Source organism: Nannospalax galili, unplaced genomic scaffold (genome assembly GCF_000622305.1).
Source record: "Nannospalax galili isolate Female #2095 unplaced genomic scaffold, S.galili_v1.0 scaffold410, whole genome shotgun sequence".
NCBI lineage: Eukaryota > Metazoa > Chordata > Mammalia > Rodentia > Spalacidae > Nannospalax > Nannospalax galili.
This window is the reverse complement of record NW_008329143.1, coordinates 1,189,338-1,216,287: the sequence shown is the minus strand read 5'-3', so window position 1 is coordinate 1,216,287 and position 26,950 is coordinate 1,189,338. Positions and strand designations below refer to the sequence as shown.

Sequence of the window (26,950 nt, the reverse complement as noted above, 5' to 3'; positions counted from 1 at the left end):
TTATTTTTCCTTTGTGTGTATGAGTGTTATGCCTACATGTAGGTAAGTGCACCTGTGTCATGCAATGCCCGAGGAGGACAGAAGAGGCTGTCAGATCCTCTGGAACTGGAGTTACAGACAGTTGTTAGTTGCCAAGTAGGTGCTGGGATTCAAACCCAGGTCTTCTGCAAGAACAGTGTTCTTAACCGCTGAGCCATCTCTCCAGCCCCCAAAACATGTATATATTAAGGAGTACTACTGAGGTACAAGCTGGAGAGGTAGTCAGTGGCACAGTGTTTGTGTAGCAAATATGAGACCCTGGGTTCAATCCCCAGTACGGGAAAAAGTAATGTGTACAGTTCAAGAAAGCCTGACCTCATGGCCTATGCTTATGATTCCAGCATTTAGGAGACTGAGGCAGGAGGATCATGAGTTCAGCACCAGTCTGGGCTAAATTGTGAGACTCTCTTAAAACAACAGTAACAATTTTTTTTTAAGTGTACAGTTTGGTAGTTTTATTATATTCATAGAATGTGTAGCCATTTTGACAGTAAATTTTAGATTTTTTTTTTTTTAATCACCCCAGAAAGACTCCATCTCCATTAGCAGTCGCTTCTCATGTATGTCAGGCTCTCACAGCCTTGGGTAATCACTGACTCTGCTTTGTCTGTATATGGATTTACCTAATCTGAACTCTATAAATGGAGTCACACAAGCTGCGAGTTTGTACACTTCTTACAGTTTTGTTTGCAGAAGCACCTGAGAGAGTTGAGTGAGTAGGTGGTTTTCCAGATTGAGCAGGTATTTTGGGAGCTTGTTATCTGTCCAGGAAAAATGGGGAAGTTAGTTTCCAAGTAGCAGTGGCTTAGCAGGCTCCTGGGATAGAGCCAGTCAGCAGCTCCATCTAGAAGCAGACCATCTTTCCTATCGTGTGCATGGAGCCTCCACCTGCACTCCTTTCCTGCTCAAGGGCTGTAAAACTCAGTGGCTTGCTGAGGGAACATCTTCAATCAAATAGATTTCTGGTTTTGTGATTATCTTGCAAAGTTGATTATATGTTTTATTTATGTGCTTTCAATAATATTTTTCCAGTTGAGCTGATTTGCCTGATCTTATGCTGTGCCCCCCCAAACCGGGGATCAGAACAGAAGGAATTCACAGGATCATGTTGTTCTTACTGCAAGGACTGACTTCACTCCTTGAAGCCTGTGCTGCCCTAGAAGTTACCTGGTTTTCAGATGACAAAAGAGTCTAAGCTTTTTTTTTTTTTTTTTTTTTTTTGAGACAGAGTCTCCCTTTAGCCCCAGCTGGCCTGGAACTTGCTATGTAGACCAGGCTGGACTCAGTCTCATAGAGATCTGCCTGCCTCTGCCTACCAAGTGCTGGGATTAAAGGTGTATGCCACCATGCCTAAGAAAAGACTCTAAAAGGGGATTAGGATTCCTTCGGTTGAAGAATTTTTTTTAAAAAGAACTCAGGGCTAGAGAGATGACTCAGTGGTTAAGAGCAAAGGCTGCTGTTACAGAGGACTCCAGTCCTGTTCAGAGCACCCACATAGTAGCTAACAACTGTCTGTTAATGCCAGTTGCAGAGAATCTTGATGCCCTTTTCTGGCCTCTGTAAGCATAGTGCACTTACATATATGCAGGCAAAACATATTCACATAAAAATAAAAATAAACAAATCAAAAAGAAAGAAAGGAAACTGAAAAAACATAAGACTTCATTTATTGGCTTGTGACTCCAAAGTCTAGTGAATAGAAAAACAGTTGAATCTGGAGGCTCAAAAGATCCAGCCTGGCCTTTCCTTTTCCCTCCCTCCCTTAACTTGATTCTTTTTTGTGTTGGTGTCGTTGCTGGACAGGTTTTGTTTTTGTTTTTGGTCTTTTTGAGACAGGGTCTCCCTGTAGCCCCAGCTGGCTTGGAACTCGCTATGTAGACCAGGGTGGCCTCAAACTCATAGAGATCTGCTTGCCTTCCCCAGTGCTAGGACTAAAGGCATGTACCACCATGCCTGGCTGCTGGACAAGTTTTATATCACAATGGCCACTGGAAGCGCCAGGATAATAGCTCTAACATGGGGTAGGGGTGAGGAGAGGGTAAGGATGTCTTTCCTAGATTTTGAAAGTGGGTTCTGGGATCTAGTCTCCTTGCACATCCCTGGTGGAAGAGAGAGTTGCATGTAATTCACCAGCCTAGGGTATGATTTCCCACCAGGAGGGAGGGCAAGAGGGTCATTAGCACATTTAAACTGCATGGACTGAGAATGGGAGAACAGTGATTCCAGGGTGCTGTTGCCAGGAGAGCATATGTGCTGTGCACAGTCACATATCCTTCTGCTACAGAGACATGAGAGCTCATTTGGGCAGGATAATATGTTCATAGAAGTAAATATCTTCTGCTAAAGACTAGAGAGAGAAAATAGGAATAAACAATAGTAAGGGAGACCTCAGTGAAAGATAGGTTTAAGAAAAGCTAGATATTGTCAAAGATGTATACAATAAATCCCATTTTCCCACTGTTTTCCATTACAGAGTCACAACTATAGTCCTAAGGAAACAAGCCCTTAGATCTCTGAGTTGGGAGGTTCTGTATAAAAAGTGGCTGTGACAGCGAAGACCTTTTCATGCACTGATGATTCAAAGCTGGTTGAACTGAAGCTGCCACTTCCCAAAGCACCTTTCTTTGAGGCTCTTCTAGAACCGGGAAGCTGTTTCCTTTCTCTCCCTCAGCAAACAATTCATGTACCTTTTTCTTAAGCCACAGACCTATTTCTACTCATTCTAGGTAGCCCAGACTGGCCTTGAACTTGTGATCCTCCTGCCTCCTAAGTGCTAGGATTACAGGTGTAAACCACCACCTGACTCTCTGAGCGATTTTTACACTCATTGATACATTGAGCACCATTACTGAGTGCCCGCTATGTGCTGGCACACTTCTAGACATTGGGGACCCAGCAGAAAATAAAACAAAATCCTTGATTTTATGCAGTTTGCGTTCCAAGGAGAAACAAGACAATAAATAAGGGAATGTATGACCTATAAAGTAATATTGTATGCTAAGAAGAGAATGATGTAAGGTGAGGAGGATGGAGTGGTAGTGGAGGGAGGCTGCCTCTTTATGTTTAATAAAGTGTATGTGTTTGAAATGTGGGAGCAAGCCTGCAAGCATCCAAACAGATGCAGTGCCAGGAGCAGATTGCTGTACTCAAAAAAAGCTGGGTGGACAGAATTGTAGAGGGTACATGAGCAAAGGATAGTGTGGACAAGAGGCACCTTCAGCATTGTGTTCAAGATTCCTTCACAAGGGATGGGGAGAGGGGTAGAGAGTGGAGGGGATGGAGCTGCTTATTCAGTGGAAGACCATTGGGGGTTGGGACAGCAGAACGAAAGGGCCTGGTTTACATTTTAAAGTGTTCCAGCTGCAATAAGGAACAGGGGTAGAAACAGGCAGAGCAACTGGGGAATTACTTCGAAAAGCCAGAGCGGGCATCAGCCACCAGGGTGGGAGAAGTGAGAACAGGAAGACCTGTTCACAGCACATTCTGAAACCCCGGTTTCCTTCTTTATTTTATTTTTTTTCCTCACAGCAGGAGGAAGGCACATCCTTCCCTTAGAAGGATGTAATCTCCCTCCTGAGTAATACAACTTTTATAGTTTGGAGACAGCAGCTTTATCCTGGTCCCGCCTGAGTTCATCTCTTCCTTCACGGCATCCCTGCCCAGGTTGTTGAATAGGAAGCTGGGCTCAGATATGATAGCACTGTTGTAGAGTACACGCCGTGAAGGCCTTGGTATGGACGGGAGAAGGAATCCAGGGACTCAGCCATGAGCTGAGATCTAATACCCATCATCCCCAGCAGGCTCAGAAAATGTTTCCTTAGGAAAACTGCCCTCCCCATTCATAGTTTTACAGAGAGAAATTACTCTGGAACACAGACTGATAGTGCACTCATGTCTGTGAACCGTACTAGTCATCAAACTTTACAGTCTTAGCATGAAGGATCCCTAGTGGTCTCTCACTGCTGTGTGAGTCCGTGCCAAGGCATGTGATGACCTAGCCTCTGCCTCAGAGTCCATAACCTAAGACCACAGACTCTCAATATTGACCTCAGAGATCTGCCTGGGACTAGACAAATCCAGGGGCCTGAACGCCCACACTCACCTTCCATTTACAACAAATGTCATCCCTCTAAATAGAGACCAGCCCTTGCTTCTAGAATTACAGGTGGGTTTAAATGTCTTTGTATGTGAACTGAGTTTGATTCCCAGGACCCATGTGGTGGAAGGAGAGAACTGACTCCTCCTGCAAGTTATCCTCTGGTCTCCACATGCTTGCTATCACACACACACACACACACACACACACACACACACACACACACGCAAATAAACATAAATAATAAATAAATGCTTTTCTATTCATCCCATCACAGGCTTCCTAGGTCTCTTTGCCTTTCTGTCCTTAATAATGGCTTCTTTCTTTCTGCCCTGAACCCCAGGAGTTGCCCTTCTCTCAGATGTGTACCCTGAGAAAATCTTGGTTGACCTGTTGGCCAAATATGACAGCGGCAAAGACAAGCACACTCCAGAGACTAGAATGAAAATTGGGGAGGTCCTGATGCGAATTGTCAGAGCACTAGGTGAGTTTTCTTTTTCTCTCCGTCTGAAACAGTGGAAGAGCATGGGGCCGTTAAAATCAAACTCTGCTAGAAGGCTGGTTGCACTAGCAGGTGAACACATATGAGGGATGGAGAGAGCCTCCTGGTCCCTGTTTGATGATTTAGTACATAATCAGCAAAAAGGCCTACGATAGATTGCCTACGATAGTGGTGTCTTGTTTTCTTATAACTCCTTAGTTTCCCTCCCCTGGGGCTGTGTTGCAGGGCCCAACTTTTCTGGGTTTGTGTGTTTGAGATGGGATCTCCATATGTAGGCTAGACAGGCCTGGAACTTACTATAGTCCTGGCTGGCCTCCAATTCACAGCCTCTTGCCTCAGGCTCTAGAGTGCTAGGTATACCCCAACATGCCCAGCTTTGAGCCCCAATTTATAATGGACCTGAAAAGAGACGTTACATACTTAAGGAGCAATAGGCATATAAAGAAAATGTAAGGGAGTGTACCAGCTCTCGGGAATGTCTTCTGCATGTCAAGTTGTCCGTGTCTATAATCTCATCTAATTTTTCCTAAAAGGTTTTTGAAGCTGTTGTTGAACCCATGATATAGATGAGGAAACTGGGTCATACACCTTCAGCAATTTGTCTAGAACTCATTCAGCTGGTGAATGGTAGTACTAGTTACCACCAGCTTCAGGAGTTGCTCTAGATTGCACAAGCTGAGTCTTGGTTAATAGCATGGGCTGTAAAGTTGCCCCCACCCCGCTGCAGCTCCCAATCCCCGACTCAAATCTGGCTGGCAGTGTCATCATGGAAATGTTTATTTCATGGTGCCTTAGTGTCCTCTATAAAATGAGGGTATTAGCCAGGCATGGTGGTGCACGCCTTTAATCCCAGCACTCAGGAGGCAGAGGCAGGCGGATCTCTGTGAGTTCAAAGCCAGCCTGGTCTACATAGTGAGTTCCAGGACAGCTGTGGCTACAGGGAGATCCTGTCTCAAAAAGACCAAAAAATAAAAATAAAAAAAGAGGGTATTAAATAGCACTTCTAGTAGTGATGATGGAAGGATTAAGTAAGGAGCTATTTTCAATAATGAAATTAAGGAAAGCAGCTATGTTTGGTGGTACAGGCCTGTAATCCCATCAGAGAGCTAAGGTGGAGATGACAATGAGTTCAGGACCAGTCTGGGAAAGTTAGTAAGACCCTGTCTCAACATAAAAAGTTAAAAGAGCACTTGGAAGCCAGGCGTGGTGGGGAACGCTTTTAATCCCAGCGCTCTGGAGGCAGAGGCAGGTGGATCTCTGTGAGTTCAAGGCCAGCCTGATCTACATAGTGAGTTCTAGGACAGCTGGGGCTACAGGGAGACCCTGAATCAAAAAGACAAAAAAAAAAGTTAAGAGAGATCTGGGGATATGGTTAAGTGTTAGAGCGCGCTAGCCTGGAATGTGTGAGGTCCTGGGTTCAATTCCTAATATTGCAAAAAGAAAATATTTTTAAAACGTGAAGGAAAGAAATGCCTTATTATTTGCTGTTTGTTGAGTGACCATGTAGAGCTGTGAGGTAGATACTAGGGAACAAGGTGAAAAAAAAAAAAAAAACAGTTATAGGTATAGAGGTTAGAGCTTGCTGTGGTAGCTCATGCTTAATATCCCAGCACTCGGGAGGCTGAGACAGGAGAATTGCCATAAGTTCCAGCCCAGCCTATCCCAACACACACACACACACACACACACACACACACACACACACACCTGTCTCACTATGCTAACCTGAAATTCATTTTTTTTTTGTCTTTTTTAAGGCAGGGTTTCCTTGTAGCCCCAGCTGTCCTAGAAGTCACTATGTAGACCAGGCTGGCCTCGAACTCACAAAGATCTGCCTGCCTCTGCCTCCCAAGTGTGGGGATTAAAGGCGTGCACCACCACACCTGGACTCATTTAAATTTTTAAGATATTTTCTACTCTTAAAGAAGATGAACTTTATTTGCCTTGGTCCCAAATTTGGGTCTGACATTTCAGACAAGTGTACTGATATAAGAAATCCTCTCACAGTAGGTGTGACTGTTAAGCTTAACGATTCACAGGACCAAGTGTGACTTACCCATGTGTGCCATTGTTAAAGCAGAGAAGGAATGTAACCGTGTACAGACAACATTAGGATGGTGTATTTTCTCTGTAGCATCTGGTGACCTCCACCATTGGGTTATGAACACTGAAAATACACATGTCAGTCCTGACCAGGCAGCCAGGGCATTTCCTAGGGTAAAGGTCGGGGTGGGGATAAAGGACTAGGTTGAGTGGAAGAGAGGTCTCACTTTATATGCCCTCATAATAAACCTGATTTCCCTAAGTCTTCTGTCACTTCACAGTTCATCAATTCTCAAAGTTGTTTTCCAAGTAGTCAGCTTTAAACACAATCTTAGCTTTAACTGCTAGCATTTGATTCCCATTACAGGGGCAGCATCCGTAATCTGAAAAATCTGATGTCCCAAATGCTCCAAATCTAAATTTTTCTGAGTACTTGTCATGATGCCACAAGTGGAAAAATCACTTCTCATGAAACTTTGTTTCATTCAAAAAATCATTAAAAAAAAAAAAAAAAAAAGTCAGGCGCTGGGCGTGGTGGTGCACGCCTTTAATCCTTGCACTTGGGAGGCAGAGGCAGGTGGATCTCTGTGAGTTCAAGGCCAGCCTGGTCTACATAGTGAGTTCCAGGAGAGCTGGGACTACAAGGAGACACTGTCTCAAAAAGACAAAAAAAAAAAAAAAAGAATTCAGGCATGGTGGGGCATGCCTTTAATCCCAGCACTTGGGAGGCAGAGGCAGGAGGATCGCTGTGAATTTGAGGCCAGCCTAGTCTACATAGTAAGTTCCAGGCTTTCTGGGCTACAGGGAAACCCTGTTTTAAAAAAGACAAAAAAAAAAAACCCTGGGGATTGGAGATATGGCTTAGTTAAGAGCACTGACTGTTCTTGCAGAAGATCTGGGTTCAAATCCTAGCATCCACATGGCAGCTAACAACTATCTGTAACTCCAGTTCCAGGGGATCCAACGCCCTCTTCTGATCTCCATGGGCATTGCATAACAAAGGTGCACTTAACATCCAGATATAACACTCATACACATAAAATAAATAGATTTTTTTATTATTATTATTTAAAATAGTGTGCTGGATAGCTTTAGTGTCAACTTGACACACCTGGGTTGAGGGAGCCTCAATTGGGGAAAAGCCTTCATTGGACTGGCCTGTGGCCATGTCCATGGGGCACCTGCTTGATTGTTGAGTGATGAAGGAGGGCCCAGCCCACTGTGGGTGGTGCCATCCCTGGCCAGGTGGGCCTGTGTTGCATAAGAAAGCAGGCTGAGGGCTGGAGAGACCGGGTTCAAATCCCAGCACCCACATGGCAGCTAACAACTGTCCATAACTCCAATTCCAGGGGATCTGACAGTCTCTTCTGTCCTCCACAGGCATTGCATGACATGCAGGCAATAAACACATACACATAAAAATAATAAATTAAGGCCAGGCGTGATGGCACACACCTTTAATCCCAGCACTTGGGAGGCAGAGGCAGGTGATCTCTGTGAGTTCAAAGCCTGCCTGGTCTACATAGTGAGTTCCAGGACAGCTGGGGCTACAGGGAGACCCTGTCTCAAAAAGACCAAAAATAATAATAATAATAATAATAAATTTTTGAAAAAGCAGTCCGATAGGGGCCAGGGGAGCAAGCCAGTAAGTAGCATTCCTCCATAGCCTGTGCTCCAGCTCCTGCCTCCAGGTTCCTGCCCTGAGTTCCTACCTTGGGCTCCCTGATGAACTGTGACCCAGGGGATGTAAGATAAATAAACTCTTACCTCCCCAAGTTGATAGTGGTCAAGAGTGTTTTGTCACAGCAATGGAGAAACAAACAAGCACAAATAGTATGTACGAAGTTACTTTCAGTTCATACATACAGAGTTATATATGAAATATGAAAGAATTTTGTGTTGAGATTTAGGCCGCATTGCCAAAGTAGCTCATTATGCATATTCAAAACTTGCGGAGTTGAAAAAGAATAAAAAATCTGAGAGACTTTGGTCCTCAGCTTTTCAGTAAAGTGTAATCAGCCTGTAACATCAAGTCCAGATGCTCAGATAAAATGACTTGCTGCAATCCTTCAAGTGAAAGTAAGGCTCATTTTTGTGGCACAGCCAATGTTCTTTGTTAACATTGTGGAAGTCCTTGGAACACACTTTATAAAGCTGCTCTTAGTACTACCCTAGTTCCACCTGGGCCTTGCTTTCTTCCTACCCTCGATGGTTTGCAGTGGTGGGGTGGGGGAAGAAGAAGATGCACAGGCAGGAGTGAGTGTGCAGTGCCCGACACTGGTTCTCAGCCTCACTCTGGTTCCCCACTGTACCTGCTGCTCTTCTGTACTAGGTGATGGTGAAAAAGCAGCAGGGGGCTGGAGAGATGGCTCTGCAGTTAAGAGCGCTGGCCACTCTTGCAGAGGACCGGGTTTCAATTCCCAGCATCCACTTGGCAGCTGTCTGTAACTCCAGTTCCAGGGTATCCGATGCCCTTTTCTGACTCCGTGCACGTACACAAATGCAGGCAAAACGTGCATACACATAAAATAAAAATAATAAAATATTTTAAAAATATATTTGTGTATGCATGTGTATATGTGTATGCATGTATTGCCTGCATGTAAGTAAGTGCACCCGTGTCGTGCAATGCCTTCAGAGGTCAGAAGAGGCTGTTGGATCCCCTGGGACTGGAGTTACGGACAGTTGTTAGCTGCCGCATAGATGCTGGGATTCATACCCAGGTCTTCTGCAAGAACAGCCAGTGTTCTTAACCACTGAGCCATCTCTCCATCCCCAAATAAAATATTTTTTTTAAAAAGCAGCACAAGCTTATTTTTCTTTCTGTCTTTAAAACCTAGGCATTCTGCTGGGCGTGGTAGCACACACCTTTAGTCCCAGCACTCGGGAGGCAGAGGCAGTCAGATCTCTGTCAGTTCAAGGCCAGTCTGGTGTACATAGTAAGTGCCAGGCCAGCTCGGGCTACAATGAGACCCTGTCTCAATAAGACAAAAAAAAAAAAAAAAAAAAAAAACCCTAGGTATTCTGTATGGTCAGGAGTGCTTATGAAGCACACTAATATCAAGCATACAATAATTTGCATATTTAGTACTACTGAAATCAGAAACTTGTTCCTTTCTAGCTTTCTAGTCTATAGGGGTAAGCAGTCTTCTGACTTTTTATCATTTTCAGTTTATTTTGAGTGTTCTTGAACTCATTTTAGCAGAGTTAAATCCCCCTATATCTAGTAGTCTGGGCAATCCAGACACTTTGTGAATTTAGGTTAAATTTGGAAGTTGCAAGCAGGCTTACAGGCTGTGTATTATACCTCCACATTGCTATGTGTCAGGAAGTACACAGCTGTCTAGTTACCCCACTTTGAGTGATGTTGAGATGGATTGTGACCTTTCCAGTGGGGCCTATTTGTTATAAGCTTCCCTATTAACCTCCATTGTAATGGTTTTAAAAACAGGGATAACCTTGCCTAGATACATTATTTCATAAGGGTTGTTTTTTGTTTTCTCTTTTGTTTGTTTGTGACAAGGGCTCACTATGTAGCCCAGGCTGGCCTCAAACCTGTAATCCTCCTGCCTCAGCTTCTCAGGTGCTGAGATCACAGGTCTGTGCCACCGTGCCCAGATACTATACTATTTTATTTTTTGGTCTTTTTGAGATAGGGTCTCCCTGTAGCCCTAGATGATCTGGAGCTCTCTATGTAGACCAAGTTGGCCTCAATCTCACAGAGGTTCGCTTGCCTCTGCCACCTGAGTGCTGGGATTAAAGGCATGTGCCACCACACCCCACTCTATTTCACTTTTTTAAAAATTTGTTTTTTATTTTTTTGGGTTTTTTTTTTTTTTTTTTTTTTTTTTGAGACAGGGTCTCCCTGTAGCCCCAGCTGTCCTGGAACTCACTATGTAGACCAGGCTGGCCTTGAACTCACAGAGATCCACCTGCCTCTGCCTCCCAAATGCTGGGATTAAAGGTGTGCGCCACCATGCCTGGCTAAAAATTTATCTTTATAATTTTTAATTGTGTGTGTGTGTGTGTGTATGTGTGTGTGTGTGTGTGTGTGTGTGTATTTGTCCATGTCTGTGCAGATGACCACAGAACCTAGAGGTATTAGATCTCCTGAAGCTGAAGCTGGAGTTATAGGCAGCTGTAAGCTTTGTGACATGGGCTCTGGGAACCAAACTTGGGTCCTCTACAAGAGCATTGTGCGCTCTTAACTCTCTCCAGCCCCACTATTTCATTTTTTTAAAGTTTATGTGTTTAGAGATCTTGGGTCACTAATGTGTCTGTTATAGATATTTTCTTCTTCTGTTGTTTGACTTTTAGTTTGGTTCATGTTTTTCTGTTTTTGAAGCAGTTTTTTTTTTTTTTTTTTATTTTGATGTAGGTAAATCTACCTTTCTGTTTCTGGCTTCTCTCTTTTATAGAAAGATTTTTTTCAGACTATGACTAGAAGTATGAATTTGTGTATCTTTATCTCTCTCTTTCAATGTAGAAAATATTGTAGTAGATTTTGACTTAGTCTCTCTCTAAGGAACTGTTCAGTTTTTTGGGTTTTTTTTTTTAACTTCTAGAAATTTAATCTTAACACATTGTTAAGTTACAAATCATTCCAAATGTTTTTCCATCTGTTTCCTCTTGTATAGTCCAACAATGATATTGGCAATAACCTGTAGGCTATTCTATGCCATTGCAGTTTTTTAAAAACATCTTTAAAAATGCAAGCCATTAAAGTAGTCCTACTGACCCATTCCTGTAATCCTAGCATTCTCAAGGTAGAGGCAGCAGTGTGAGGAGTTCAAAGGCATCCTCCACCGCAGAATGAATTTGAGGCCAGCCTGGGCTGCTTGAGACTCTGTCTCAAAAAAATAACAAACAGTTGTATTCATTAAATCCAGGCTGGCACGCACAGTTATATAAGTTGCTCACAGCTGTGTAAACTCTGAGGGTCATTGCTGTGGGGATGGCATGCCCCAAGTGGTCCATTCCTCCACCCATGCAGTCTTTCTGGTGCCCTAAGTCAATTCCAGCCTATCTCACAACCGAAGAGTGTGAGAACGAATTTAAGAGTGTTAGAATTAACTGTTCATTCATAAAAAATGATTCATTCCTCGGGGCTGGAGAGATGGCTCAGTGGTTAAGAACACTGGTTGTTCTTACAGAAGACCCAGGTTCAAATGCCAGCACCAACATGGCAGCTAATAACTGTCTGTAACTTCAGTCCCAGGGGATCCAACAGCCTCTTCTGTCCTCAGGCATTGCACGGCATGGGTGCACTTACCTACATGCAGGCAATACACTCATACACATAAAATAAAAATAATAAATATTTAAAAAATAAAAATAATAAAATACTTTTATGTTATGGGTATACATGTATTGCCTACATGCAGGCATAACACTCATACACATAAAATAAAAATAATAATTTTTTTTTAATTTTTAAAAAATGATCCATTCGTTTCTGTAAATCATTTACAAATCGTGGGGTTTTCTTGGTACAGCTGGCTTCATCCATTTTCTACCACTTGTATTAGCATCTTTTTCCTTTTAATATGAGATGCTGAGGATCAAACGTGTCCTCAGGCATGTCAGCCCAGTCCCCTACCTCTGATCTATATCTTCATATTTTTAAAGATTTTTTTAAAATGTCTGTGTGTGTGTATGTGTGCTAGTGCCTTCAGAGGCCAGAGGCATTAGCTCTCCCAGAGCTGGAGTTACAGGTAGTTGTGAGCCACCTGATATGGGTAATGGGAACTGAGCTCAGGTCCTCTGCAAAAGCAGTATGTTCTCTCAACCACTGAGCCATCTCTCCAGGCTCACCCTCATCGTTTTTAAAGGCTGGCCTTCTGCTCCCCACCCTGATGGACTCTTATCTCTCTGCAGAGAAGAAATGTTCTTGCTTGTTCTTTTCCTTCTTAAGACTCTGGAGTTGAATATGACAGTGTGCACCCAGGCCACATTGTTTGCACAGCACAGCAGGTCAGTTTTTGAAAAATAATTTTGGGATGATAGTTCAAATATTTTTCACCTTACAGCAGAGGCTTCAATTAAGGTTAAAACATGGGTAGGGGGTATGACTAATTGGGTACCAACCTGGAGGTTTTAGCATTCAAAGATTTCAGCTGCAATAAACCTGTAGAATTCACTTGAACTGTTTGTTTCTTTTTGAGGCAGGATCTCTGGTAGCCCAGGTTGGTCTTAAACTCTTTTATCTTTCTGCCTCTACCTCCCAAGCATTGGGATTACTGATGTGCACTAATACACCTAGCTTTAGAATTCATGTATTTAAGCTGGGTAGAGGCAGAGGCAGAGGCAGGTGGATCTCTGTGAGTTCAAGGCCAGTGTGGTCTACATAGTGAGTTCCAGGCCAGCTGGGGGCTACAGGGAAACCCTGTTTCAAAAAGACCTGGAAGCTCATGAGCTAGCCTGGAATTTGCAGTGGCAAACAAGATATTCTCTCTTGGGTGGAAGGCTTCAACATGTACACTGTGACATGTACATATGTGCACTCAGACACACAAAGATTTAAAATTTTTTAAAGAATTCACAGATTTTAAAAAGAAAAGTGTTCAGCAAGATTCAGATCAGTTAAAATGATCCTTGTTAAGTCTGAGTTTAGCATTAGTGTCATTTAATTCAATCTCCGTTTATTGTGCACAGGTGGCACACACCATTAATCCCAGCACTTAGGAGGCAGAGTTAGATGAATCTCTGTGAGATTGAGGGCAGCCTGGTCTACATATCAAGTTCCAGGCCAACTGGTAGTAACCATACTTTATTTAGAATTTTATTTCTCTTACTGAAGCTAGGGACTGGACCCAGTCTCATGTGTGCAGACTATACCTCTGAGCTATGGTGCCAACTTTGTTTAGTTTTTTGTGGTTGTTATTTTTGTTTGGTTTGGTTTGTTTCTGAGACAGAGTCTCACTATGTAGCCCTGGCTGACCTGGAACTCCCTATGTAGACCAGGTTAGCCTCAAACTCAGATACCTGCCTGCCTCTGCCTCCCAGGGGCTGGGATTAATACACATATGTACATATGTTGTCATGCCCTTTTCTTTAGGTTTTGATGTTTCTAGTTGTTTTCTCAGAATTTTATATTTTTCTTTTCTTTTTTTTTTTTTGTCTTTTTGAGACAGGTCTCCCTATAGTCCCAGCTGACCTGAACTCACTATGTAGACCAGGCTGGCCTTGAACTCACAACGATCTACCTGCCTCTGCCTCCCAAGTGCTGGGATTAAAGGCATGTGCCACCACACCTGGCTATATACCTCTTTTTTAATCTAGCATTATTTATAAATACTTTTATTTTTAATGGGGTTTTGCAATGTTGCCCACACTAGCCTTGAACTCCCGGACTCAAGCTGTCCTCCCATTATGCCTTCCTGAGTAGCTGAGACTACAGGTGTACATTACCGTGCCCAGCTTATAAGTCCTTTTCTGTCTCAGTAAAGACTTCCTGAAAGTACAATGATTAATAGTTGCATTATAATCAATAACCTGAATGTGCCATAATTCCATTTAATTATCTTCTAGGAGGATATTGTCTAATTAGGCTATTGTCCATTCTGCCTGTGAGGAGAGTGTTGCTGATCATTGTACTCGCGGCCTTTGGTGAACCTCTGATTCCTTTCCAAGGATTGGCTCCTGCAAGAAGCGAGCCAGGGTCTCCCAGAGAAAAATTACTCCATGGCTTCCCACTAAGCTTCCAAACCTGACCAGCTGCCTTTTAACTGTGTGTGTGTGCTTTTGCTCCCAGGATGAACCATGGAACCTGCCAGAGAACGTGGGTGGATAGAGGGAGGAGACCAAGGGATGGACAGATGATGGGTTCATGACTCAATGAGAACCTTTTCCTGCTCTGAAAGAGCAACTCTGGTCTGGTAGTGTCATACAAAGAACAGCACTTTCTTAATTATTTTTAGAGGCAGAGTGAAGTCTTCAAATCAGCAAGCTTAGACAAGTTCACATTTACACTATTCAGAGATTCTGAAAAGGAGAGAGAAATGGAAAGCCATAGTCATGCTGCTCCATCTGGAGTGTTTGCCTGCGGGACAGATCAGAAATCCAGTTTCGAATGAGACTGAGGGCAGAGAAATCAGTCTCAGATCTCCGTTGGTGTATGTCATAGCAGGTGGAATTACCCTGGGAATCCTGAGGCAAGACAGCTTTACCCACTTATGTTGAAAAGTCTCTTTTCTCAAAGTACTCTGTTCCAGGAAAAGGTGGGTCTAGGCCTTAGGGTATATTTCTGTTAAAACTTGCAAAATACTCCTTCAACCTTTTTCCATATCACCTGCTTAGTTCTGTTTTATGTTGCCAATCACTTTGCTCCTTCCATGTTGGTTCAAAAGATGAGCACCCAGGATCCAGGTCTTTACTGGCCCATCCAGCTTCAAGATGAAGCCCATAATCTGATTTTGGAAAACCTATTATCTGTCCAGAGATTAGCACATTCTGCTTGGCAACCCATCTTCATCTAGCCAACTATAGAAAACAAAGGAAAATTGAGCACTGTCAGCTCTCATATCCACATGTTCCATTTTTGTAAATTCAACCAACCACAGCTTGAAATTTCATTTTTTAACCAGGCATGATGGTGCATACCTTTAATCCCAGCACTCAGGAAGCAGAGGCAGGTGGATCTCTACAAGTTCAAGAATAGCTTGGTCTACATAGTGAGTTCCAGGCCAGCCATAGTGAGCCCTGCCTCAAAAAAAAAAAAAAAAAAAAAAAAAAAAAAAACCCCGGGGGGCGGGGGGTGCCCTGTCTCAAAAAAACCAAAGAGAGTGTGTGTGTGTGTGTGTGTGTGTGTGTGTGTGTGTGTGTGTGTACTAAACACATAAAAGGACTTTTTTCTTGCCATTATTGCCAAAGCAATAAAGTATAAAAACTGTATATGTATTATTTACAATACATTAAGTATTAGAAACAATCTAGAGATGATTTAAAGTATCTGGGAAGGGATGCGTAGGTTTTATAAGGGACTTGCTGTCATGCAGATTTTGGTACCCACCTGCATAGCCTCAAACCAGTCCCTCACTGATACCAATGGACAGCTATAATTGGATTTTTCTAATAGGCTATGATAAGTTCCAGTTAGGTTAGCCTGGTAATTAAGATGAGGGGAAGCACTTTTAAATGGTTACATGATATTTTACAGGATGATGTGCCACAATTTATACCAGCTATTCAACCTTCTTCCTTGGGTTAACATTCTTTTTTTCCTCTTGGCATGCAGCACAGCAATATAATCCCCCTCCCCAAAGTACTAGGAATTGAACCCAGAGCATCCACATGCCAGGCAAGTGTTCTACCACTGAGCTGTATTTTCAGCCCAGTACAGCAATATAAATTTTCACCTATGTGAGATATATCCTAAAGTATTAGGACATGTCCTCCTGTTTGATGTCTAAGTGGAATTACTGGGTTAAATGTGTATATTTTAAACTATTTATATATGGACAGATTTCTTCCTAAAATTGTATGTAACAGAACTTTTTCTAAAAAGTTTTTATATATTTATTTTTATTTTATTTTTTGGTCTTTTTTGAGACAGGGTCTCCCTGTAGCCCCAGCTGACCTAGAGCTTGCTATGTAGACCAGGCTGGCGTTGAACTCACAGAGATCCCCTTGCCTCCTCAGTGCTGGAACTAAAGGCATGCACTACCATGTCTGGCTTAAATTTTTATTCATTTAATGTGTCTGTGAACATGTATGAAGGCACACACATGCCACAGAATGTATGTGGAGGTCAGAGGACAACTTGGCAAGAATTGGCTCTCTCCTCCCACCACATAGGTCCTTTACCCCCTGATCATCTCGCCAACATGACATTGATTAGGCTTTTAAAATTATTTGCTGTTATCTATTGTTAAAAAGAGGAAATAAAATTTTATTTTATTTATTTTATGCATATAAGTGTTTTGCCTACATGTAAGTTCACCCGTGTGTGCAGGGTTTATGGGAGTCAGAAAAGGCAATAGATCCCCTGGGACTAGAGTTACTGATGGTTGTTAGCCGCCACGTGGGTGCTGGGACTCAAACCCAGGTCCTCTGCAAGAGCAGCCTGTGCTCTTAACTGCTGTGCCATCTCTCCAGCCCCCCCAGCTCCTCTCCCAACTTCCTTCATTCTTGTTATTAGTAATTTGTATGGTCTCTTTTCTTTTATCAACCTGACAACCTTAGCTGGATATTAATTATATGAACTTTCTTTTTCAAATAAAGCTTTTCAGCTTTTCAGTTTAATGATTTTTTTCTGTTGTTTTTTGGCTGTTTCATCAGTTTCTATCTTTGTTTCTTTCTCTTTTAATTAACTGTTGTTGCAAAACAAATTACCTGGAAACTTGATGGATTGAAGCAACATACATTATGTCCCCATTTAAAATTTAGTTTATGTGGTCTGTTTGGTGTATGGTGTGCTGTGTATGATTATGGCCTACGGACTTGTTAATGTGGGTATGTGTACAGGTGTATGTGGGTGCATGTGCACCTGCGTGTGGAGGCTAGAAGTTGGCAGTCTTCCTCTCTTCCTCAGTCGCTCTCCACCTTTTTCTTTCTTTTTTTTATTTATTATTTTTATTTATTTATTTTTTTGTCTTTTTGAGACAGGGTCTCCCTGTAGCCCCAGCTGGCCTAGAACTCACTATATAGACCAGGCTGACCTTGAACTCACAGAGATCTGCCTGCCTCTGCCTCCCGAGTGCTGGGATTAAAGGTTTGCACCATCAAGCCCAGCAATCTCTGTGAGCTCAAGGCCAGCCCTGTCTCTACACCGGGAGTTCCAGGCTAGCTAGGCCTACACAGTGAGACCCTGTCTCAAAAAGTTAAAATAAAAAAAATGTGTGGGAGCCAGGCATGGTGGTGCATTCCTTTAATCCCAACACTTGGGAGGCAGAGGCAGACGGATCTCTGTGAGTTCAAGGCCAGCCTGGTCTACATAGAGAGTTCCAGGACAGCTGGAGCTACAGGGAGACCCTGTCTCAAAAAAGACCAAAAAAAAAAAAAAAAAAAGTGTGGAGAGTGATAAAGGAAAACACCTGACATCAACTTCTGGTCTCCACACATGCACAAACAGGTGAGCCACTCATGCACACACATAAACATGTGTGCAAAACACTCAGAATATTAGGAAGCAAAACTCCTAGGCATGCTTTAACAAGTTTGATCATCTATGTAGCAAATTAAATTAATTAAATCATCTGAATAGTTTTAATAATTTCGGCATTACAGAATTGCAAAGACCATCTTCAAAGTATCAAGATTTTTTTCCTCTTTCAACTGTTAAAATAACTTTCCTAAAAGCTGGGACTTTTCTGTCTCGTGATCACATTTCTGGACTTTAAATTCTACCCTTGAAGATAGCCTCTGGAGTCTCTTATGCCAGGGACGCACTTTTTGAGAAAACCAATTTGTTTGTCTTGTCAGTACAGTTAGTGAGTTTTCCTTCTATGGTGACTTTGTGCACGTTGAAAGCTTGTACCCCAGTGAAATTTTCCTTCTGTGGTGACTTTGTGCACATTGAAAGCTTGTATACCAGTGAAACCCATCTGTGGGCTCAGTGAGCTCTCGAGATGGAATTAGTAACTTGGTTAATACTTAACTATAGCAGTCTGGGCATCTCCCGTTTGAAAGCTATACTGTGTTACTTTAGTTCATTGAGTTGCCAAAAACCTACTGATACAAAGCATTTCCTGTACATTGTTTGACTCTGTCTAAAAGATATTTATCTCTGATCCTTATTTGCACATCACTCTGCTAGAAGGAAAGAAAACATCACTCTGAAGAGACGGAAAGAAAACATCCTTTCGCAAGTTGAAGGATGAAGTAGAGCATCAATCACTCCCCACCTCCTGTCCTCTCCCTCTTCTCTCCCATTTAAAACCTTCGTGTACAGATCCTTACCCAGATTTGACCATCACTAGAAAGAATCACTCTTCAAAAACCTCTACCTTCAAATTTTTCATTCTACCCTAGACTATAAAAAGCTGGTGGGAGGTACATTAAGATTTACTGGGCTGAGGATGTAGCTCATTTGGTAGAGTGCTTGCCTAGCATGCATGAAGCCCTGGCTTTGATCCCCAGCACTATATAAACCGGATTTGATTGTGTGTGCCTATAATCCCAGGACTCTGGAAGGGGAAACAGGAGGATCAGAAGTTCAAGGTCCTCCTGAGCTACATAGGGCTTTTCTCAAAAAATGGGAAAATTTTTTTAAGGTTTTACCAAAATGACAGCCTCATATTATCCTCTCTCTGATTAGTTTGCATTTTTAATTAATGGACTATTTAATGCAAAGGAATGGAATTTGAATAATTACCTAGAATGTGAGGCAAAATAATTTTCCAATAGAAATATTTGGAGATAATAATTTTTCTCTGTGCTACTTAGGTGACTTATATTAACAAGAGTTCCGTGTCTAGGCTGCATTGTACCTACCTCTGTGCTCCATACCTTGTCTCACAGGGTCTCGTCTTGGCCTCATCAAGACTGCCAAAGTCTGCATATGATTTGCATCTGAATTGCTCTTGCTTCTGTGGTTCCTGTGATTAAGCAATAAGGTACAGTGAAACACAATCCAGAAAGGGAGGACTAAGAGCCCTGGAAATCTCAGCAAATTTATTAGTAGTTCAGGGTCACTTCTTGGTTACATTACCTTACAAAAAAGGATGACAGAGTAAATGAGAAACCGAAAGTGGCAATCCACAGCCTCGGGGAGAAGAGTGGGTCCTGACATGTAGCCACCATCGGTGAATCTGTCCAGGGACTAGCCAGCATTCCTGCCCAGTGACTAATGACTGCAGCCTACCTGCCTGGCAAGCCCCATCAAGACCAAGGATGGCTTTGGCCTTCAAACTCTGCAGTGCCCTCACACATATCATACAGGGCTTTACCAGCCTTCACAAGGCCATTTAACATCTCTTGAAGTTAGGAAATCAGAAGTGATAGTCTTAAACTCAGAAACAAGAGGGCAGGTAATTAATAGTTTTGGAAAATAAGAAAGAGGTGTGGAATTTTCCAGTCCTTAACCATGACTATTAAGAGGCAGTCCTGCTGTCCAAGGACTGGGGCACTCTCTCCCTTGTGTCCTGTTGTTGAGCATTGGCTTCTCTCCTGCCCATGCCTTATAAAGTTAAACAAAGAAATATGAAGATTATAAGGACCTTGAAATGTCTGAGATGTGGAGCAATCATTTGGCCACATTCATGGCCTTTGTTTTAGAACGGAAGTTCCTGCTGTTCTTAATTGGGAGCCAAGTAACTGGCCTGATGGCTGTAGAGTCCTCTGCCTGGGAACCCAGGAGCCTGCCCCTAAGAACTCTGCCTTTCAGGAACTGTGTGACCAGGGATCAGCCTCTTTTCAAGTTTACTTTTGTGATTTATGACACAAGGCTAACTTTTTTTCCGACCTACCTCAAATTCTTACTATGCTAAAGAGACCTTCAAGTGCCGTGTCTCATTCCTTGTGTGGTCTGCACTGTGCCTTCGATTTCTACATGATCAAACACCTACCTCCTATTAATGCCTGTGAGGAAAAGGAAGGAAGATGAAGTCAGAAAAGAATCTCACAGACAATTCACAACCATTGCTCCTCACAGTGATCACAAGACAGAAGGCTTGGCTTTTTTTTTTGATGATTCGCCCACGAAAGGACTCAATTCTGCCCTCCTCCCTGTAGCCCCAGCTGGCCTGGAATTCACTATGTAGACCAGGCTGGCCTTGAACTCACAGAGATCCGCCTGCTTCTGCCTCCCAAGTGCGGGGATTAAAGGCATGTGCCACCATGCCCAGCAGTGCTTCTATTTTTAAAACATTATATCATTTAAAAGTCTCCTAACAGAGACCACAAAATTTTTGATTCTCAGAGGCCCTTACACATAATAAATCACTTGACTCTGTATTCTGTCAGCAGGTATGGCTACATCAAACCACATCTGACAATCATTAACCAAGGGAGAGTTACAGACCTCCAGCCAGAATTGGAAAACCTTTGTGCTCCAGCCTTTTTGTTAAATCCAACCCAAACTCTGCATTTCATTTCCTTTAATCAGCTGGACTCAACTGGAGAGGGAGAACTAGTCTTTTTCTGTAGATCTTTGAGTCTTAATTTTATCATTCCAAGCTCCAGGATCTCAACTACAGTATTTAAATCCCCTTATAAGCTAGTTATTTCAGTATGTTCTTTTCTTTAGGATTGCACTTTCTATACTTTCAGAGTGATTCTTGGTATGTTTTTAGCAAAAAAAGGGTGTAAAATGGTCAAATGATATATGCGTTTCAGTCCCTAAATTAGTAATTGAAAAAAATGGCCTCAGAAGAACCAGTTTTCCTCCCATCAGATTCCCATTCATTTGGGGCTGACATCCTGGATGTCACCTGACTTCACAGAAATATTCCTTCTGACCCAGTCAAGGAGCAAACACAGGAGTCTGATGTGTTACATTCCATCACCTACTCACTTTTCCTGCATTGCAGGGCCTAGAATTCTCCCTCACTATCTAAATACAGTAGGAGAATGAATGCTTCCTGGTAATATTTCATAAATATGACTTACCACCATGTGTGGGCCCGAGTCAACAGAGATACAATTTCTCTCAAGGTCCCGAGACATCAGATTGACACAGTTGATCCTAATAGGCAAGGTTTCCTCTCTAAAAGTCACTTAGAGAATTAAATAATTTAAATGCAATTAAATTTTGATGGAATTCATCTTTTAAAAACATTCATAGGTAAATTTTGATCTATTAATAACAATTACTTTTCGGCTTTGAATTCCTTTAAAGTGTTTTCCTATGGATTTTATTGTTTTTGATGCAATTGTAAATGGAATTAGTTTCTTAATTTCATTTTCTTTTTAGAAATGTTTATTATTTTTTATGTGTATGACTATATTGCCTACATATATGTAAGGGCACCCATGTCCTGAAATGCCTGTGGAGGTCAGAAGAGGGTGTCACATCCCCAGGGACTGGGATTACAAATGGTTGCTAGCCACCATATGGGTGCTGGGTCTTGAACCCAGGTCCTCTGCAAAGCAGCTCTTAATCGCTGCGCCCTCTCTCCAGCCCTCATTTTCAAGTTATTCATTGCTAACCTCAATATTTACTTTGGGCACTTGCTGGCAAGAGCTGAAGGGCATGTCAGGGTACCTGTGGCTTGAACTGAAATAAATTATTCTCATAATATGATGAGAGTGAGGAAGGCATCAGTGTTTCTGAGATGGTGAGGCCGTATCCTAAAATGACTGTGTATTGATGACCCAATTCCTTAGTGCCTATGACAGAAAAAAAGACTCTTTGGGCCAGGCATGGTGGTACATACCTTTAATTCCAGCACTCAGAAAGCAGGGCAGGTGGATCTCTGAGAGTAAGACCAGCCTGGTCTCCATAACAAGTCCCAGGCCATCTGGGGATACAGGGAGACCCTGTCTCAAACAAAACAAAACAAAACAAATACTCTTTGATAAACAATCTAGAAACTTTTCAAAACTTATGTACATCTTCTTACTTTTTCACTGCCCTCATTAAATAGAGCAGTGCCAGTACTGTTTCATACTGTTCAACTGTGAACAGTGACTGCACTTTAAAGAGAGTGTATTGAAGGCATTACAGTAGAAGTGATGTGGCTAGAGAGTAATCATTGAGGTTTGCAATGCAAACACCACTCCTGTCCAGGAACAAAGACTTCCATCCTCATGGAACATATGTGAAAGTTCTAATCCCCTGCCCTAAAAGGCACTATGAGAACCCCATTATCCAAAACCTTAACTTCATACTTTTCTGACCCTGCCAGTTTCTGATCATGTTTGCCTCTCAGTGTGCCTGTTGGTGCAGTTGCTGCATATAGCTGGCTGTCTCCTAAGCATGCCATGTATCTATCTGGTTGTCTCTCTACCACCACCTTGCCCCCATGTATCTGTCGACACAGCTCCATTTACCTAGAACACTTTTTCTCCTGACTCTGCCCATGAAAATCCATTCTTCAAAATTAGGTTTACAAGTCTTGGGGTATAGCTCAGTTGTAGAGCATTTGCTTTAGTACATACAAGGCCCAAGCTTAGATCCCCAGTACCACACACACAAAAAATCCGTAGGTTCATATGCTACTTTTTCTACGAAGTCTCCCCCCAAAAGAAAACATAACCTGCTGTTTTAGTGTCTAATGGTACCTCTAATTTTCTAGAAATAAGAATGGGATCTCCATCTCTAAATCTCCACTGCCTATGGAATCATTTGTGCATGATAACTTACTCATTGACTTGGCCAGATGAAAGAGTATTTTCATAACCTGAGGTTTGGAAGTTAAATTCTGATATTGTTACCTACGGGTGGTCCTATGACCAGATGATTGACCAGTTAAACTTACATAAAATGGAGGCATTCCAGATATTATATTTTCAGGGATCTCTAAAATCTTAAAAATTTAAAATTTTTGTGTTTCCATGTTAGTAATATTCTGAATCACTTAGAATCCAGGCTATAGTCAAAGTGTACTGTACAAGTTTAATGCCCAGACTTTTGTAAACTTTATTCACACCTGGGAGTTGTGGTGCACAAACTTTAATCCTAGCATTCAGGAGGCAAAGGCAGGTGGAGCTCTGTGAGTTCAAGGCCAGCCTGGTCTACATAGCGAGTTCCAGGCCAGCTGTGGCTACAAGAAGACCCTATCTCAAAAAGACAAAAAACAAAAAACAGACAAACCAAAAAAAAAAAAAAAAAAAAACCTTTATTCACAACGTATGTAAACTTCTGATTATGGAAGAGGGCTTCCTGTAAGTGATCATTTGATCCTGGGAAAATGTAATTGTTTTATCCAGCTACCCTGTAACTAGAAAAATAGGCTGTCCCTTCATCACTTCCTGCTTGTAGGTAGGAGAAAGTAGTTAGGAATAGTTTTATTGATGTTTTATGTCCAAAGAATAAAATAAAGAGGAAGAAATAAGGAAGAAACCCTCTGACATTAGTAAAGTTTTAAAAGAATGATGTTAGAATTTGACCAAAAGTGGAGTTTTTCTTCTCATTCGATTTCTCTGAGTCACTTTTTAAACCTACTTCAGTAAACTGGTTGGGCCCTTCAGATCAGCAGTCCTCTGACCCTGTGAGTATATTTTGTTAATTCAGAGTTTATAGCCCTCTACTATGTAAGTATTTCTTGTAAGCCATCTCAGGTCCTTCATGGAAGAAATGGGCTCTGAAGTATGTAAATGAATCTATCAATCCAGTCGTCAAAGTACCATTAGAAAGCATGATGAAAAGTCTCCCAAATTCTAATTTGTTAAAATGATTTTTTTCACAATGCCATTATTAAGACAGGCAAGTCACTGGAGGAAACCCTTTTTGTTCTCTCCTCTCATTTCCCTATGCACTTCTTTTTATGCCCTTCCACAATAACTTGTTTTTATCAAGTTGTTCAAACAAATCTAAAACTTTTTCTCAGTTTTAAAAACACACAGCTGTTGGTTTCTCAGTAAGGTAATTGCCAACTTCCTCAGAACTGGATATGCAGGTGCCTGGGTGTTAGTATTGTTCTGGGAAGTAAAAGCCATTAGAGCTAACCTATGCTTGACCTCACCAACAGGATCTATCCAGGTTTCTGAAAACCTGTGTGGTTTCTCTGTGTTCGTGTTAAACTATTTAGAGAAGCCTGAGGGAAAAATGAGATCTCTCTAGCTTCAGCCTCCTGGGCATCTTTTATTTACATGTTGTCTCTGGGAAGTACTTCTAAAAATGGGGGAGGGAAATTTGGAAATTGTTTGTATAAAAGCCATACAATGTGCATATTTTTAAGGAGACAAGAAGATAGTAGTGAATGTTCGCCCATGTCAGGGGCCACTTGTGTGCCATCTTTCAGACAAAAGGTCTGGAAAGGGCCTTAGGGTCTGGTGGCTTAGAGAGGTTTCAACTGAAGTGATGGGAACATCTCATCTAGGTAAAGGAAAAACAGACAAGCAAACAAAAACCCCAGAAACAAAAAGCCCCTTCTGGATGGGATAATTGTGGTTTTGTTGCTTAAGCAGAAACCAAGGAATAATAGGGAGTATCCCAGGGCCCCAGGTTTTAATTCATATTTAAATGGGTTAGCTAATAGTTATGAACTATACCAAGCATATACCTATTCACACAAGTTACTAATGTAAATACTTTTTTTTTTGGTCTTTTTGAGACAGGGTCTCCCTGTAGCCCCAGCTGTCCTGGAACTCACTATGTAGACCAGGCTGGCCTTGAACTTACAGAGATCCGGTGCCTCTGCCCCCCCAAGTGCTGGGATTAAAGGTATGGCGCCACCACACCCGACCCCAATAGTTTTTTTCAAAGTAGGTTGGCAGATGTCTAAAGATGACTTAGCTCTTCAGGAAATGCATATGTATATATTCAAATGTAATAAGAACCATGCTAGATAACAAGTAATTGTCCTGGTTAAAATTGTAATTAGAAAAAATAAAATTATTGAGTTTAATTTTTTTCTTTTGTTATACATTGGTTATAAAGTTAATTTTTGAGTCATTTTAAAAATAGTATTGTAAGTCAATATAAAAATTGGGACAGGGGTGGCTGAGACATGGCTGGCTCAGCAGTTAAGATCACTGACTGCTCTTGCAGAGGAACTGGGTTCAGCTCCCAGCACCCACATGATGACGAACAGCCATCTGTAACTCCAGCTCCAAGGGGTCTGACACCCTCTTCTAGACTCCTTGGTCACCTGTACTCACATGCACATACCCCCTCACAGACATACATATACACATAATTTTAAAATAACAAGAGTAAATCTTTAAAAATGTAGTATAAAAATATCAAGGTCCTTTGTTTTAGCAAATTAAACTTTTCTGGTGTTTTGTATTGTTAGACACAGAACTGACACAGAAGTGTTCTACAATTTTAAAGAGCAGTTCATTTTTAACATTCTATCGTAATGTTTTTGGCTACAGGTAATAGAAATTACATCAACAGACTTCATAAAGACTCAATTGTTACATATGACAAAGTCCACTAGGCAGTTTCTCAGCTCAGTTACATTATGCAAGGCCATGATATTCTTTGGTTTCTCTGTTCTGCTACCTTCACCTTTCAGGCCTTATCCTTTAGCACCTCGAGGCTTCAGGTTGGCCATAGTAACTCTAAAGTCATACTAATATATATGTCCTTTTGTGCATTTTCTGTCTTTCAGAAAAGTCACACTTCATTGTCCAGAACTGGTCATATACCCATGCCTAAGCCAGTTAACACAAAGAACTGTGTCCACCGTGATTCACTTAGACTAATGAAGACCAATTTTGGAATCACACAGGAAGGGATGGTTAAAAGTGGATGCTTGAGCCAGGTGTGGTGGTGAATGCCTTTAATCCCAGCACTCAGGAGGCAGAGGCAGATGAATCTCTGAGTTTGGGGTCAGCCTGGCCTACATAGTGAGTTCCAGGCCAGCCAGGGCTTCATAGGGAGACTTCTCTCAAAAAAAGGAAAAAAGCCGGGTGTGGTGGCACACACCTTTAATCCCAACACCTGAGTGGCAGAGGCAGGCAGATCTCTAAATTCAAGGCCAGCCTGATCTACATAGCAAGTACCAGGCCAGCTGCAGCTACAGGGAGACCCTGTCTCAAAAAGACCAAAAAAAAAAAAAAAAATACTTAATATAGGGATTGGAGAGATAGCTCAGTGATTAAGGACACTGACTGCTCTTACAAAGGACCTGGGTTCAGTTCCCAGCACCCTAACAACCATCTATAACTCCCATTCCAGGTGATCTGATGCCCTCTTCTGACATCCAAGGGCATTGCATGACACAGGTGCACTTACATACATGCAGGCAATACATTCATACACATAAGAAAATTAAAAAAGAGATATCTTGCTGGGCGTGGTGACGCATGCCTGTAGTCCCAGCACTTGGGAGGCAGAGGCAGGCAGATCTCTGTGAGTTCAAGGCCAGCCTGGCCTACATAGTGAGTTCCAGGAAAGCTGGGGCTACAGGGAGACCCTGCTTCAAAAAGACAAAAAATAATAAAAAAATAGATGTCTTTAAAAGAATGTTTAGGGGCTGGAGAGAAGGCTCAGTGGTTAAGAACACTAGCTGTTCTTGCAGAAGACCCGGTTTCGAATTCCAGCACCCACATGGCAGCTAACAACTGTCCATTACTCCAGTTCCAGGGGATCCAACAGCCTTTTCTGTCCTCCACGGGCATTACATGACATGGGTGCACTTAACTACATGCAGACAATACATGCATACACATAAAATTTAAAAATAATAAAATGTTAAAAAAAAATAAAATAATGTTTA

At 42.0% G+C, this 26,950-nt stretch overlaps 1 protein-coding gene across 3 annotated transcripts in view; it reads left to right on the top strand.

Annotated features, from left to right (window-relative positions):
- Positions 1–26,950, top strand: part of Tango6 (transport and golgi organization 6 homolog) — a 188,060-nt gene that overhangs the window by 108,994 nt on the left and 52,116 nt on the right. For 2 of the 3 annotated variants that reach the window (XM_008833924.3, XM_029563885.1), the window contains exon 15: positions 4,479–4,619. In XM_008833924.3, the coding sequence (XP_008832146.1) occupies positions 4,479–4,619 (141 nt within the window). Of the gene's footprint in view, positions 1–4,478; positions 4,620–19,139; positions 19,221–26,950 lie in introns of those variants that run through there. The other variant, XM_029563886.1, reaches the window with a different exon arrangement.